The sequence below is a fragment of the Schistocerca gregaria genome, chromosome 9 (genome assembly GCF_023897955.1).
Source record: "Schistocerca gregaria isolate iqSchGreg1 chromosome 9, iqSchGreg1.2, whole genome shotgun sequence".
NCBI classification, from domain to species: Eukaryota; Metazoa; Arthropoda; class Insecta; order Orthoptera; family Acrididae; genus Schistocerca; species Schistocerca gregaria.
Genome location: NC_064928.1, coordinates 191,925,366 through 191,943,473, shown reverse-complemented (window position 1 = coordinate 191,943,473; position 18,108 = coordinate 191,925,366). Strand labels below are relative to the sequence as shown.

General features: G+C 38.4%; 1 protein-coding gene across 5 annotated transcripts in view; it reads left to right on the top strand.

Annotated features, from left to right (window-relative positions):
* LOC126291665 (zinc finger protein 22-like) overlaps positions 1-18,108 on the top strand; it is a 108,410-nt gene that overhangs the window by 56,094 nt on the left and 34,208 nt on the right. For all 5 annotated transcript variants that reach the window (XM_049985244.1, XM_049985248.1, XM_049985247.1 and 2 more), the window contains exon 4: positions 12,445-12,549. In XM_049985244.1, the coding sequence (XP_049841201.1) occupies positions 12,445-12,549 (105 nt within the window). The remainder of the gene's footprint in view (positions 1-12,444; positions 12,550-18,108) is intronic.

Genomic DNA, 18,108 nt, shown 5'->3' with positions numbered 1-18,108 from the left:
AACCATAACATCAAAATGCTGGCTGCAGGTGTTTCATGTTATTTTGTAAGTGAACGTCCAAAGTCCTGCAGGCCATCTACCAGCAGGGTGGACATACAACAACAAAAATCGTACTTTAAGGAGGTTCGCACTACCAAGATCTTTGTAAATTTGACTTAATATTGTAAGCAATGAAATAACATCACATATTGTCTCAATCTGTAGGGTCACACATTGGTGTGGTTCCTGTTGATTCACTCTGTAGGTGGGACTATACTAGACATGGCCTACACCTCAACAGGAAAGGGAAGGGTAAACTGGCTGGGCTGATAGCAGGAAATTTAAAGGGGGGAGGAACTACATCTCATGGTGGAAACTCTTTTTTAGTGTAAGATCAGTGTCCAGTGGGAAACTCAGCCAGGCAAGTACTAAAGATGTTAAAAAAGTTCAAGATACTCACAAAAGTAAAGTGAAAAATAATGTTAGTATATTTCATCAAAATATTGGGGGATTGAAGAATAAAAGTACTAAAGATGTTAAAAAAGTTCAAGATACTCACAAAAGTAAAGTGAAAAATACTGTTAGTATATTTCATCAAAATATTGGGGGATTGAAGAATAAAATTGATGAGCTTCTGCTTTGTTTAGAAGATATAGAAACCAAGAATGTAATAGATATACTATGCCTGTCTGAGCATCACATTGTCACTGATATGCAAAAGGTTAGCATCAATGGGTACAAATTAGCTGCACATGTAAGTAGAGATAATATGATGAGAGGAGTAGTTGCCATATATGTCAAAAGCTTCCACAGTGCAAAAAATTTTGTGTAGAGCAACATATGGAAGCATGTGCCACTGAACTTAAACTAAATGATGGCACTTTCATAATTGTAACAGTGTATAGGTCCCCCTCAGGGAATTTCCAGCTATTTCTAGAAAACTTGGATGCTTTGTTGTGCTATCTGTCAGACAGGGGGAAGCAAATTATCATTTGTGGGGATTTCAATGTTGATTCCCTGAAAGAGTGTAATAGGAAGAATGACCTTTTAGTATTACTCAGTTCTTTCAGTTTGAGCTCCATCATTGATTTTCCTACTCGGATAACAAAGAACAGCAGTACATTGATAGATAACTTTTTTATAGACCAAGATAAGTTTAAGGACATAAATGCTTATCCTGTTGAGAATGGTCTTTCAGATCATAGTGCACAGCTTGTTACAGTACATGACATAGCTCCATGCAGTATAATAAATCAGACTTTCAAAGCAGTGCGTTCAATTAACAATATAAATATTGCAAACTTTAGGGAAAGCCTACAGCAGCTAGACTGGGATGAAGTGTATAAGGAACCCGATGCAAACTTGAAATATAACTTATTTCACAATACATTTTTAAGGGTATTTGAAAGTTGTTTTCCCAAGAAAATAGTTAAACATAATTCCAAGAAAACATATAAAAAACCTTGGCTAACTAAAGGAATAAGAATATCTTGCAACCGTAAAAGAGAACTGTATCTAACGGCAAGAGGGAGTACTGACCCCGAAATTGTTCAATATTATAAAAACTATTGTGCGGTACTAAGAAAAGTTATTAAAAAGTCCAGAAGCATGTGTATCATGTCTGAGATCAGCAACTCTGATAATAAAATTAAAGCAATTTGGAATATTATTGAAAGGGAAACAGGGCAACCAAGAGCACAGGAAGACTTTAGTGCAATAAAACTGAATGACAAGTGCACTAACAAACAATCAGAAATTGAAAATATTTTGAATAATCATTTTTTAAATGTTGTGGAGAAAATAGGATCTAGATCTTCACTAGAAGAGGCAAGACTATTAATAGAAGAGGCCATACCTGCGCAGTTTGAAACAACTGTAATTCCACCAACCTCTCCCTCTGAAATCAGTAAAATAATAAACTCACTGAAAAGTAAAAGCTCTTACGGAATTGATGGCATTTCCAGCAAAGTACTTAAAGCTTGTTCCCCACAGATAAGTAGGATTCTCAGCCACGTATGTAATAGCTCTTTGGAGCAAGGTGTTTTCCCTGATAGACTGAAATATGCCATTGTAAAACCATTGCATAAAAAGGGGGATACGTCGGATGTCAACAACTACCGCCCAATCTCTCTTCTGACAGCTCTATCAAAAATTTTTGAGAAAGTAATGTATTCAAGAGTAGCCTCCCATATTTGTAAAAATAAAGTACTAACAAAATGTCAGTTTGGTTTTCCGAAAGGCTTTTCAACAGAAAATGCTATATATGCTTTCACTGATCAAATATTAAATGCTCTGAATAACCGGACATCACCCACTGGTATTTTTTGTGATCTCTCAAAGGCCTTTGATTGTGTAAATCATAGAATTCTTTTAGATAAGCTAAATCATTATGGTTTGAGTGGGGCAGTGCACAAATGGTTTAATTCATACTTAACTGGAAGAATGCAGAAAGTTGAAATAAGTGGTTCGTGTAATGTTAAAACAACAGCTGATTCCTCAAACTGGGGTGCTATCAAGCACGGGGTCCCACAGGGTTCGGTCTTAGGTCCTTTACTGTTCTTGATATACATTAATGACTTACCATTCCACATTGATGAAGATGCAAAGTTAGTTCTTTTTGCTGATGATACAAGTATAGTAATAACATCCAAAAACCAAGAACTAAGTGATGTAATTGTAAATGATGTTTTTCACAAAATTATTAAGTGGTTCTCAGCAAATGGACTCTCTTTAAATTTTGATAAAACACAGTATATACAGTTCCGTACAGTAAATGGCACAACTCCAGTAATAAATATAGAATTTGAACAGAAGTCTGTAGCTAAGGTAGAATTTTCAAAATTTTTAGGTGTGTCCATTGATGAGAGGTTAAACTGGAAGCAACACATTGATGGTCTGCTGAAACGTCTGAGTTCAGCTACGTATACTATTAGGGTTATTGCAAATTTTGGTGATAAGAATCTCAGTAAATTAGCTTACTATGCCTACTTTCATTCACTGCTTTCGTATGGCATCATATTCTGGGGTAATTCATTGTTGAGTAGAAAAGTATTCATTGCACAAAAACGTGTAATCAGAATAATTGCTGGAGCCCACCCACAGTCACCCTGCAGACATCTATTTAAGGATCTAGGGATCCTCACAGTAACCTCACAGTATATATATTCCCTTATGAAATTTGTTGATAATAATCCAACCCAATTCAAAAGTAATACCAGTGTGCATACCTATAACACCAGGTGAAAGGATGATCTTCACTATGCAGGGTTAAATCTGACTTTGGCACAGAAAGGGGTAAATTATGCTGCCACAAAAGTCTTTGGGCACCTACCAAACAGCATCAAAAGCCTGACAGATAGCCAACTAACATTTAAAAATAAATTAAAAGAATTTCTAGATGACAACTCCTGCTACTCATTGGCTGAATTTTTAGATATAAACTAAGTAAAAAAAAAAAAAAAAAAAAAAAAAACTTTATCATTAGTGTCATGCAATATTTTGTGTAATGTAATTTCTTGTACAGACATCTTTTATTAACCTGACACGTTCCACATCATTACGAAGTGTCGTATTCATGATCTATGGAACAAGTATTAATCTAATCTAATCTAATCTAATCATTAGTTTTCCTCCTCCCATTCTGGGTGCTTCATTTATTTTGTCAAGCTGTGTTGTTGATAGCATTGTTGATAATTATTTCAAATTCTTGCACATCTCTTCACATTAATCATTATTACTGGGCCTGCACAAAATAAAACCTGGGTAAAAGTGCACTTAAGGTGTACGCAGCTCTTCTATTGTACCAACTGTAGTTGGTAATTGTACAGTGAATGATGGGAAGTGAACATGATGAAATGTGAGTCAGTTGTCGGTAGCTAGTCAGAATGCTTGTTCCTCAGTTTCCTGTGTTTCATAAATGAAGTTCTGTTAGATCAGAATGCAACATCATCTTGAGAATTTTTGGCAAAATCAGAAATGAGGCATAGAAGTAAGTTACTACAATGACAAATATACATCTTGGACCACAGTACTTGTCAATTCATTACAGCTATCATGTTTTCATGCTGGAATTAGTTGGCTTCACAAGCTCTAAACAAAATGGCACATTTCAAGCTAACATAGGCCTCTGGTTATGCTTCATGTCAGACTGTTAAGCATATCCAGTTCTCTTCCCACTCCTCATGCTGCAAACAAATGTAACCAATTTGCAGCTTCTGCCAAAAGAAATCATTAGATCCAGTGATTAAATGAAACAACAAGTTTACTGGTCACTTTTTATTTATCCCAAGAACGTGTTTCTAAGGTTTAAATCTTCATCATGAGGTGGAATTACATTCATTAGTATATTGTGTGTGTGTGTGTGTGTGTGTGTGTGTGTGTGTGTGTGTGTGTGTGTTGCGTGTTGTGATTTTTTGGAAGAACTTGAGGTGCTGTTTAGTAGAGAAAACAAAACCCTATTTTAGAACATGGATTTGGATTTCTTTTACCAAAACTAAATGTGTATCTAACGGTAAAAATAAAATAAGTAAAGTTGTGTACCTCCAGTGGTCACAGGTTGCTTTCACTGTCATAACACATCACATGTATACTGTCATGTTTTGCAAACAAATATGGCACCTGGAAACTATTAGATGCAAAGATCATATAGCAGAATAGAAACATTATCCCAAAGTACAAAGATTATAAATCGTAACAAAATTATTACACAATAAGTTTTAAAGGATTTTGGAGATCTTTGTGTTGAGTTGTTGAATACATGCATTGCAATAAAAAAATTTCAGGTGTTTGTTGACAACTTGGGGTCTGTGGCTTTTTTGAATCTGTGCCACACTCAAAGTCCACCATCAGCTTTTACTAACTGAAATCAGGACTCATCTGACCAGGCCACGGTTTTCTAGTGATCTAGGGTTCAACCGATATGGTCACAAGCCCAGGAGAGCTGCTGCAGATCATGTCATGCTGTTTTCAGAGGCATCCACATTGGTTGTCTGCTGTTTCAGCACATTAACTTCAAAATTCGCTGCACTGTCCTAATGGATATGTTTGTCGTACATCCCACATTGATTTTTGCAGTTATTTCAAACAGTGTTGCTTGTCTGTTAGCACTGACAACTTTATGCAAACACCGCTGGCGATATGGATTAGGCATTCTTAAGTGAAGGGTGTCGGCCACTGCATTGTCTGTAGTGAGAGGCAATGCCTGAAATTTTGTATTCTCGACATAATTTTTAACGTTATTACTGATGTTGAAACCTAGGTAAATGATAAAGTTAACCTGCAACTGCAGGCTGTATATTCTTATATATTCTCGACATGCTCTTGACAGTGGAGATCTTGGAGTATTGAGTTCTCTAACTATTTCTGAAATGGAATGTCCTGTGCTTCCAGCTCTGACTAATATTCTGCATTCAAAGTCTGTTAGTTCCTGTTGTGTGGCCATAATCATATAAAACACCTTCCCACATGAATCACCTGAGTAGAATTGACTTCTGTCAAGGCACTGCCCTTTTATACCTTGTCTGCACGATACTACACCATCTGTGTATGTGTGTATCACTACCCCATAACTTTTGTCACCTCAGTATAAATTTAAGTGTTAGTAAGTCTATTATGAAATAATATTGATCATGTTGGACACCACAGCTGACACTAATGTTAATGATTAATAAAAACCATGTCAGCTGTATTATTACACATTTATTGTGTTATGACCATTTTAATTTGTCACTAAATTCGTGACATAAATGGTATGTTTGCCATAGGTAACATTAAAGAAAGTATTTGTCTGGAGTGTAGCCTTGTACGGAAGTGAAACATGTATGATAAGCAGTTCAGACAAAAAGAGAAGAAGCTTTTAAAATGTGTGCTACAGTAGAAAACTGAGATTAAATAGGTAGATCAAGTAATTAAAGACAAGGTAGTGAATCGAACTGGGAAAAAATAGGTTTATGACACAACTTGGCTAAAAGAAGAGATTGTTTGGCAGGGCACGTACTGAGGCATCGAGGAATAATATCTGGAGAATTGTCAGAAGTGTGTTTTTGGCATGGATCAGTTGTGGGAGATTAGCATGGAGAGCTGCATCAAACCATTCTTTAGACTGAAGAAGAAGAAGAAGAAGAAGAACAACAACAACAACAACAACAAGAAGAAAGCTGTAATCCATGAACTGTACAGTATTGCACTTAGACATTGGCAAGCTGTGTTGCTTGGTGGGTTAGTGGATAAGTGATGGACTTGAAATCCAAAAGTCTGGTGTTTGATACCCAGTTGGTCGCAGGTTTTAGATTTGTGGCAATTATTTGTCAATGTTATAAATGCCAAGTTGTATGGAATCCATGTTGGTCAGGGTAGCCCAGTTCTAAAGCTTGAAGAAGGCGAGGAGATAACACAGACAACAGAACCTTGCGTAGCAAAGTGCTAAAGTCTTCAAACCAACTTTCAAGATGAGGATTGCTTTAGGTCAAACTGGTCAGATATGTAGCAATTGTTTTGAAACACAGAGAAGCAAAAATGATAACTTTGAGTCATTGTATGTTTAACTACAATAAAATGTTTTCTTCTAATATAATGCCAATAATTTTATTATCACATACAAAAAATAATATTTCATTGTTCTTAATTTATTCTTCCTGTATTCAGTGCTGTAATTAACACTTTGACTGTTGACCTTGCAAACCATTTAGATGCGTAGTATGCCAGCCACATTCACGTGTTTTCAGTATTTATGAGGGTGATTCAAAAAGTAACAGCAAACTATTTGTTGCGATGCATATATTTCACTTACAGATACAAACAAGATGTCATTTTTCAACATAGCTACCCTCCTTTTTGATACATATCTCATACTGTTGCACCAACTTTTCTGTTCCATTCAAATAGAAGTTGTGCTCACAATCAAGAGTGCACCACTTCTTTAACCTCATCATCACTTTGAAATCGCCATCTTCTGAGAGCATCTTTCAGGGGCCTAAAAATAAATCTGGCAATTCAAAGGATCAAGATCAGGACTGTATAGGGGATGCAGTATGATCTGAAATCTCGAGTGGTGGTGTGGGGGCCCATGTCTTGAATTAGAAGAATGCCTCTAGAAAGAAGTCCTCTGTGATGGTTCTATATTGCTGGCTTTGGCTCACTCTCCAACATGGCGCTGTATTTGGCACTCTTCACTGTTTTACTCCTTTGCAGAGAGTGCTCCAAAATTGTCCCATTCATATCCCAGAAGAGGGTGAAAAGGACCTTTACAGCAGAGGGCTGAGACTTGAACTTCTTCTTATGTGGAGAAGATCTGTGTCACCATTCTGAAGACTGTCTTTTGCTTTGTGGTTCATAGTGACACATCCAGATTTCGTCTCCTGTGGCAACACATGTTAGAAAGTCGTGTCGTTCAGTGTTATCACACAAGTGGTGTGGGAACCTGACCATGAATCATCTTGTGTTCACCATTGAGCATCCTAGGCACTCATTGTGCACACAAAAAATGTTATGTGAGAAACTCACTAGTAATGGTATGAGTGGATCCAACACTGATACTGTTCCCTGACTAAAGCTTCTATAGAAATATGCCAGTTCTCATGAATCATGGCGTCAGTGCATCCTACCTTCTTGCAGTAATGGCTGTGCTAGGACAATCAGAGCATTGCTTAACTGTGGTTGACATACATCCACTTTCAAAGGCATCTACCCACTCATACACTCTTCTCTCACTAATGCAGCTATCTCCATACCTTTCCAACATCCTCCTCCATACCTTTCCAACACCCTCTATGGATCTGTCAAAGTTTTACACCCTCCAATCACACTAATTGTATTAATGCTCGCTGTTCTTCTACGGTGGACACAGCTAGGGATGTGGTTACTTCATTTAAACTGCCTTCAGCTTGTCATACCATCTGTCAGCATATGCTAGAACTTTCTGAAAGCATGTGTCTTTGCTTAGTCTGGTGAATGAAGTCAGAATGGTTGATCAAGTAACACTGGCAACTCATAACGCTGCACCTGCATAGTTGCCGGTGTTGACAGCCTCTCCTCATCATAGTTCAGTTAAGCATCTTGTGTGTTCTGTGTTAGACCTGTTGGACTAAGTGCTTATTTAATGTGTTGGTTCTGAACCGAGAACAGGACAATGAACAAGCAAAGGATCAATTTAAAGTTTTGCTTTAAGCTTGGCACGACACCAAAAGAAACACATGCAATGCTGGTGTGTGTTTATGGGATCAAGCGCTGTTCATGAAGTGTGTGTACAAGTGGTTTGCCCGTTTTCAAGGAGGCCAGGAAAGTGTTTCTGACAATCCTCATAGTGGACGACCGGCGACCACCATCACTGACGAAAACATTGAGAAATTGAGGACATTAATCACAAACAACTGTCGATTAACTGCATGCATGATAGTGCATGAACTACAGATGAACCGTGGGGCCTTCTGACAAATCCTTAACCAGGAGTTAGGGAAGAGGAAAATGTGTTGTGTTGTGGCACATCACTTGACTGATGATCAGAAGCAGCCATGTTTAGAGGCTTCACTGGATTTTGTCAAAATGGTGGATGTGACACCCAATTATTTGAACTGTTTTGTCACTGAGGATGGAACCTGGTGTCTCTGGTACAACCCTGAAATGAAACAGCAAAGCATTGAATGGCACTCTCCAACATCACTTCATCGAAAAAAGGTCAGAGCCTTGCAATGCTCATCACCTTTTTCAAAAGTCAAGGGCATTATCCACAAGGAATTTCTACCTGAGCGAACGACGTAGAATGCTGCACAGTACATTGGAATTTTGACCCATTTGATTCAATGTCTGTGCAGGTACGCATAACTAGGTTCCTGGTTTTTTGTTCACGACAACGCTTGCGCGCACACACCCAATATTGTCCAACAGTTCCTGACAAAAAAGGGGGTGGTGCAATTTGAACATCTGCCATAACTTGCCAGATCTCAATTGTCCAGACTCCTTCCTATTCCCTTGACTCAAACCCACTTTGAAAGGAAAGAGATTTGATGATATTCCTGACATCCAACAAAATGCGATGTGGCTTATGAACATCATCCCAAAGTAAGACTTTGTGCAAAGTTTCCAGGACATGAATAGCAGAGCTCAGTGGTGCATAGTTATGGGGGTGACTTATTTTGAAAGACAGTAAGGTAACAGTAGTTCATAGTTCATCTATGTTAATGTTACAGGACTAGTCACTGAACTTTCTTGTCAGAGGTTGTAGTTATGCCTATTTTTTGTCAAGATATGATCTGTGATAGTGTTCTTTGCAGTTAGTGATTTTGCACTATGTGCACTGGTATGTAGTGTCTTTTCTTGCAGCTGTTACTGTGTGCTTATTGTTTTATCTGGTAGAAGTAGAGCTTTATCCAGGAAATACTTCCTTGTAGATAACCTTACATTTGGCACCTAGCAGAACTCAGTGTGGAAATGTCATCACTTAATGCTAATTTTCCACACAATACTTCTATAAATGTAGGCAGAGGCATCGTCTTATTTTTTACTTTACTGTGGTGACTGTATTCAGTTACCAGACACATAAGGAAATAATGAAATGCATGTTTCCTCCAACGTTTCACTGTTCTGTGCTCATCCTCTAGTCAGACAAATAACCCGTCCCTCCCCCCCCTCCTCCTCTTTTTTATACCGTCTCCTAATAAAGCAGTGAAGACCAATCAAGCCTGTCAACTTATATGGTCTCTGTTGATGGGATTGGATAGTAAAACATCAACCAGTTTTCATGTTACTTTAAATTCAATTGGTATCTTCAGACCTCTTTGTGTTCTTCTGACACTTTCTTCCTCTTAGAAAACTAATTTTGATTGTATTCTACTGAACACAATGCCAGTTTTATGTATAAATCAGTACTATTTATTTGTACATTTTATTCATTTGTATGACGAAGATACAAGCAGATTTTAAACAATTTTGTTCTTTTCTGTATTTTTAATACTCCTGAAGTATACCATAAAGTACAAGTTAGCTCTTTCATAAATACAATTTCTTATTGAACCAGAGCGCATTTTAGCAAAATTTATGGCTTATGTGGTGGACCAAAGTTATTTTCAGAGTCGTACATCATGAACTCGGATTACTTCTCATTCAGGGGAGGGATTTTTGCCGTGGAATGTAGACACACAAGTAAAGAAGCATATAAAAATATTTCTGCTTTCTTCACTTCAAGCTTCTATTACAGTAGATTATCAAAGCACTGAAAATTGAGCAGTATGTAATAAGTCAAAGAAACAATGATCCCCGTATAGAACAAACTGAACCAAAACTAATAATGAGCCAGTCAGAACAAAGTTAAAGAGTAATAAGTTAGGCGGTCGAAGCTGCTATCCCATTTATAATATGCCAGCAATCAGTGTATTCGTCGCCTTGTTATAATTTGTTCTTACACTTAAATTTAATGTACTTAAACAATTTTTAACAGCCTACATGTGACACATTATCCAGTATTGTTCTGTAAATTTGTCCACAACAAATTCTTTTCGAGACTTTACTTCTTCTGTGCATAGTTATATGGTCTTTTTCATACAATTCAGACTTTTCCACATTTATATAAAACCATACTTCTGTTAAGGTTTGTTAAATGCTGTCATGTGTACAGTAATTGTACATTACATAAAATTATCCAAGCTCTGTTTGCCTTATTTTTATATGGGATATTGTGGATTTACATGACTTAAAACAGCGAAGTACCCATAGTCCACATATTATTATTATTATTATTATTATTATTATTATTATGCAAATTTTGATTTTTAAATCCAGTATTAAACAACATACTCAAATTATTGACCAAAACATTTATTAATAAAACAAAAAATTATAAAATAAAAATATACAAGTGTATCACGTTCTTCATCAAAAGTATAAATCATATATTAATAAAAACACATTTCAGAACACATAAACAATAAGTTCTTAAAATATTTGTATTGAAACATCCTACCATAGGATCATTTCCTACCTTCCAGGTAGGAAATGATCCTATGTCGTTAATATTTGTGTTAAAATGTTTGAAAATATAATGCTGAAAATGGAAGGCAGTTATCTCCCTGTGTTTAAACTTGCCACACATACTGTCCATATGGAGAAAGTCTGGATCTCCCAGTAAGATGGCAGGAAATCTACAGTTCTGGAAAACTAGCTCCATGACAAACAGTGGCATTGGTTGTAAAAGTCCTTCTGAAATGCTAAAATAAAAGTAAAAAAATGTTCTATCAGTTTTTTGCAATGAGTTTCCTCATTGCAATGTGTCCCCTATTGCTATATTCATTGTCTCAAACCGAAATGGTGAGGTGTTGATGTTCTGTCTAATTGAACACATCACCATTGGCTGTAACATGACGCTCCATTCACATTCAGGTAAATCTGTTTTAACCATCTCTGGTGGTTTTATTTTTAACTGTATTTTGATTTGTATTTTTTTTAATATGCAGAGGGTCCTTTAGAGAGCAATTTACATCATGTATACTCTTCCTGAGCTGAATGAGACCTAGTGGGAAGTTCAATGCAGAATTCCTTCAATTTTGTCAATGTTTTACTACCTTCTGTATATCCATGACGGGACAGCAATAGTCATAAAGTCACACAAGCATTGACTAATACTCATTCCACTTGTCACCACATCCTTTCATCTGATATGGAAAATCCCACTTCTATTCTGTTAATTTCTATTTAGTGGATAATGTTTGGCATTTTCACCATTTGTTTCTCCAGAATGTTTGTTGATTTTGGCACTAGAACGTAGATACTGTCACCATGCAAAAGTGATCAAAATAATTACTTTATGCTTTGCAACATATTACAGTGGAGAACAACACTTGGCATTTAGATTGATACTTTTATGGTGTGGTGCTCAAAAAGAGATCTTTTTTAAACTGCTGTCTGTGTAGTAACATAAACTGCCATGCCACCTCCTTCATTTCGCTACCTTCATTAATAACTATTTGCTGATAAACAGCTTTTTAATACATATTATTTCATTGGATTTTAGTTTATGTTCAATTATTACTAAAACGTGTTGAGTGTTCCTCTATGAGTATTAGCAATAAGTAAAGTTTGTTTCTGAGATATTGTACATTTAAATGAAACATATTTTAAAGTTATTATCCCTTCTTATTGATTTACAGCTTTGCGTGAGTCACATTTGTTCAAATTACATTTCTTACATCAGCATAATGCTTAAACTGGTCCTTTACAACTGTGTTGCAATGGTTGATTACTTATTTCGCAGCCAGGCTTTTCTCAAAGTGTACAGGACTCTGGTCCAACTGAACTACATCCCTGAATGCTAGTATGATGAGTCTTTGTCCAAATGCATTGGTATAAATTTGCTATATGATGCTTAAACAGTAGTGTCATCATAGCTGTAATCATTTCCTTTCAAGGCTTTTGTTAGACAGATGGAAATAAACAGAAATGGGCTGATTGTTTCTCCATGATTTTGCTTCACTGTTTCAGGAATACCCACCTTCGGAAAATTTTCCTGTGCCTATCACATTCAATACTTTGAAAATAGAGGTTGTGGAAGATGAAGAGAAGGCAGTCAGCAATGACTTTCAAGAGGTAAGTCATGTTCCTTTGTAATACAACGACCCTGACTAGACACTCCGTGTGTCAGTATGTCAGTACATGTGCACGTGCATTCACGCAAGGCCTCATTAAGAAAAAGGCCCAAGATAATTAAAATTTTGTACATATCAGAGGATCAAGTTGGTAAAAAGACAAGGCTTTATATAAATCCTTGGATAACACAGGAGATATTGGATTTAATTGATTAAAGGAGAAAATATAGAAGTGCAGCAAATGAAGTAGGCAAAAGGGAATACAAACGTCTAAAAAATGAGATTGACAATAAATGCAACATGGCTAAGCAGGAATGGCTAGAGGACAAATTAGAAGTATATATGCTTAGTGTAAAGATAGATGCTGCCTATGGGAAAATTAAAGAAACCTTTAGGGAAAAGAGAAGCAGCTGTACGAATATCAACAGCTCAGTGAAAAACTAGTCCTAAGGAAAGGAGGGAAAGGTGGAAGGGGTATATAGATGGTCTATACAAAGGAGATGAACTTGAAGGCAATATTATAGAAATGGAAGAGGTCATACATGTAGACGAGATGGGAAATATGGTATGTGAGAATAATTTGACAGAGCACTGAAAGACCTAAGTCGAAACAAGGCCCCTGAGTTAGACAACATTCTGTCAGAACTACTGATAGGCCTGGGAGAGCAAGCCATGACAAAACTCTTCCATTTGGTATGCAAGATGCACGAAACAGAAAAAATAGCATCATATTTTAAGAATTTCTTAAAAGACATCATGGTCGCCATTGACATTCATACAGTCAATGGCGACTATGATGTCTTTTAAGAAATATTATATGACTGTGAATCCCAGCCATGAGAAATTAATCAAATATTTCAAGAAGATTGTAATAATTACAGTTCCAAAGAATGCAGATGATGACAGGTGTGAATATTACTGAACAATCAGTTTAATAAGTCATGGTTACAAATTAGTAACACACAATCTATACAGAAGAATGGGAAAAGCAATACTGCCCCTACGACTTACCTTAGAAGAAAGTTGGCAGTTGTAGACTTAGGGAAAGCTTTTGACAATTTCACTAGCTGCGACATTTGACAATGTTGACTGGAATATTTTCTTTGACCTACATCTACACTGATACTCCACAATCCACCTTACAGAATGTGACAGAGGGTACCCTGTACCACTACCAAACACTTCCTGTCCTGTTCCAATAACAAACAGAACAAAGGAAAAATGACTGTCTGTATGTCTCCGTATAAGCCCTAATTTCTTGTAGCTTATCTTCATGATCCTTATGCACGATTTATATTGGAGATAACAGAATCAGTTCTCTAAATTTTCTCGGTAGTGTTCCTTGAAAAGAATGTTGCCTTTCCTCCGGGGATTCTCACTTGAGTTCTCATTTGAGTTTGAACCTATAAGTAATGAATCTAGCAGCCTGCCTCTGAAATGCTTCAATGTCTGCCTTTAATCTGACTTAGTACGGATCACAAACACTTGAGCAGTACTCAAGAATAGGTTCACTAGTGTCCTATATGCAATCTCCTTTACAGATGAACCACACTTTCTGAGAATTCTCCCAACAAACGGAAGTCAACTATTTGCCTTCCCTACCACAATTCTCATATGCTCATTCCACTTCATGTCACTTTGCAATGCCATGCCCAAATATTTAAATGGCATGACTGTGTCAATCAGGACACTACTTTTGCTGTATCCCAACATTATGCGTTTCTTTATCATACTCATCCACATTAACTTACATTTTTCCACATTTAGGGCTAGCTGCTGTTCATAATACCAACTGCAAATTTTATCTAAGTAATCTTGTATCTTGAAAACAGAGTTTCCAAGACTTACCAAGCGGGAAAGCGCCGGCAGACAGGCACAATGAACAAAACACACAAACACACACACAGAATTACTAGCTTTTGCAACCGATGGTTGCTTCTTCAGGAAGGAGAGGGAAAGACGAAAGGAAGTGGGTTTTAAGGGAGAGGGTAAGGAGTCAAGGAGCCATTCCAATCTCGGGAGCGGAAAGACTTCCCTTAGGGGGAAAATAAAGGACAGGTGTACACTCGCGCTCACACACACACACACACACACACACACACACACACACACACACACACACACACACACACATATCCATCCGCACATACACAGACACAAGCAGACATATTTAAAGGCAAAGAGTAAGGGCAGATATGTCAGTCGAGGAGGAAGTACAGAGGCAAAGAGGTTGTTGAAAGACAGGTGAGGTATGAGCGGCGGCAACTTGAAATTAGCAGAGGTTGAGGCCTGGCGGATATCGAGAAGAGAGGATATACTGAAGGGCGAGTTCCCATCTCCGGAGTTCGGATAGGTTGGTGTTGGTGGGAAGTATCCAGATAACTCGGACGGTGTAACACTGTGCCAAGATGTGCTGGCCGTGCACCAAGGCATGTTTAGCCACAGGGTGATCCTCATTACCAACAAACACTGTCTGCCTGTGTCCATTCATGCGAATGGACAGTTTGTTGCTGGTCATTCCCACATAGTAAGCGTCACAGTGCAGGCAGGTCAGTTGGTAAATCACGTGGGTGCTTTCACACGTGGCTCTCCCTTTGATCGTGTACACCTTACGGGTTACAGGACTGGAGTAGGTGGTGGTGGGAGGGTGCATAGGACAGGTTTTACACCGGGGGCAGTTGCAAGGGTAGGAGCCAGAGGGTAGGGACGGTGGTTTGGGGATTTCATAGGGATGAACCAAGAGGTTACGAAGGTTAGGTGGTCGGCGGAAAGACACTCTTGGTGGAGTGGGGTTCATGAAATCCTCCCCACTCCACCAAGAGTGTCTTTCCGCCGACCACCTAACCTTCGTAACCTCTTGGTTCATCCCTATGAAATCCCCAAACCACCTTCCCTACCCTCTGGCTCCTACCCTTGCAACTGCCCCCGGTGTAAAACCTGTCCTATGCACCCTCCCACCACCACCTACTCCAGTCCTGTAACCCGGAAGGTGTACACGATCAAAGGGAGAGCCACGTGTGAAAGCACCCACGTGATTTACCAACTGACCTGCCTACACTGTAACGCTTTCTATGTGGGAATGACCAGCAACAAACTGCCCATTCGCATGAATGGACACAGGCAGACAGTGTTTGTTGGTAATGAGGATCACCCTGTGGCTAAACATGCCTTGGTGCACGGCCAGCACATCTTGTCACAGTGTTACACCGTCCGAGTTATCTGGACACTTCCCACCAACACCAACCTATTTGAACTCCGGAGATGGGAACTCGCCCTTCAGTATATCTTCTCTTCTCGATATCCACCAGGCCTCAACCTCCGCTAATTTCAAGTTGCCTCCACTCATACCTCACCTGTCTTTCAACAAATTCTTTGCCTCTGTACTTCCGCCTCGACTGACATCTCTGCCCTTACTCTTTGCCTTTAAATATGTCTGCTTGTGTCTGTGTATGTGCGGATGGATATGTGTGTGTGTGTGTGTGCGTGCGAGTGTACACCTGTCCTTTCTTCCGCCTAAGGGAAGTCTTTCCACTCCCGGGATTGGAATGACTCCTTACCCTCTCCCTTAAAACCCCCGTCCTTTCGTCTTTCCCTCTCCTTCCCTCTTTCCTGACGAAGCAATCCTTGGTTGCGAAAACTTGAATTTTGTGTGTATGTTTGTGTTTGTTTGTGTGTCTATCAATCTGCCAGTGCTTTCGTTTGGTAAGTCACATCATCTTTGTTTTTAGATATATTTTTCCCACGTGGAATGTTTCCCTATATATAGGGAAACATTCCACATGGGAAAAATATATCTAAAGACAAAGATGCTGTAACTTAACAAATGAAAGCGTTGGTATGTTGATAGAGACACTAACAAACACAAACACACACACAAAATTCAAGCTTTCGCAACCCACGGCTGCTTCATCAGGAAAGAGGGAAGGAGAGGGAAAGACGAAAGGATGTGGATTTTAAGGGAGAGGGTAAGGAGTCATTCCAATCCCGGGAGCGGAAAGACTTACCTTAGGGGGGAAAAGGTACAGGTATACACTCGTGTACACACACACATATCCATCCGCACATATACAGACACAAGCAGACATATGTGAGATGAATACCACTAATTACAACACTGCAGCTTTACAAACATGTTAATTAACATTGTGGCAGCTCCATTTGCTTCTATCAGCCAGTCACATCACAGGAGATGTTACATGATACAAACATGTGTATGATGGTGCAATGGAACTCTGTCAATGTTTATTCAGTATTATTTTTACTATTTTATGAAAGAGGTTCGTGGTGACATGATCTGTAGTGTTGTCCAAGGTCTAGGTTAGGTTGAAAGATGAGCTTGGCTGTGAATTGCTAAAGGAAAGGAATGTAATTCCATAAGAACATATTGTGTGCGATGACAATGGTGTTTGCATGATTTTCTCTGTCTTGCGCTATGACTGCCTATTTTTGTTGTACCTTCATTCACAATGCGCACAATTTCAGACATTGCAATCCATACAGTTCACAGGCCTGCTTATAGAGGCCTCTTGGGTCAGCCGCCTGGCATGCTCTTGTGAGCCACCAAGAAAACAGTATTACTTATGCATTCACAAATGAGTGCTTAACCTATTCTGTAATCTGTATTACTGGTGTCCTGTCAGTGTGTTCCATGCTATACACAACCTGTACTCCATTGTATCTTACGTGTTTCTCTATAAAGTACTATTTTCCATAAATCACGTTAATTCTTTCTATACCAAACTTTGCACATGTCACGAGTGAAGGTACATCAGTTTTTTCATCAGTCTTCTGACTGGTTCAATACAATCTACCACAAATTCCCATCTTACCAACTCTTCCCCTCAGAGTAGCACTTGCATTTGTACTCAATCATTTGTTGGATATTATTCAATCTCTGCCTTCTCTTACAGCTTAAAACCTTTACACCTCACTGCAGTAGTATGAAAATTATTCCTTGGTGTCACAACACATGTCTTATCATCCTGTCCCCTTTCCTTGCGAGTGTATCCTCCTTTCCTCACTGACTCAACAGAGAACCTCCTCATCGATCCATATAATTTTCAACCAATATCCTCCTGTTGCACCACACCTCAGACACTTCAGTTCTCTTCTATTCCAGTTTTTCCACAGTCCATGTTTTATGTTATACTTTCTGGCATGCTCCCCACCCACAAGAATCATCTCATGTTTTGGGTCTATGGAACAAAAACTGAATTTCATATAACCTAATCTCATTGTTTCTTCAGTGTACAGATTAAAAAGTAGGTTCAAAAGACTACATCCTTGTCTTACATCCTTGTTATTCCGAGCACTTCATTCTTGGTCATTCATTCTTATAGTCCCCTCTCGATTCGTCTCTGTATTGGCTATTGCCCATCTTTCCATGTAGCTTGCTCTGATTTTTCTGACAATTTTGAACATATTGCACCATTTTACTTTACTCAACACATTTTCTGGGGTGACAGACCATTTGGCTGTGTCTATGTTTTTCCCAGTCTTGCTTCCATTGTCAAGCGTAACATCGGAATTGCCTCTCTGATGTCTTTAACTTTGCTAAAGT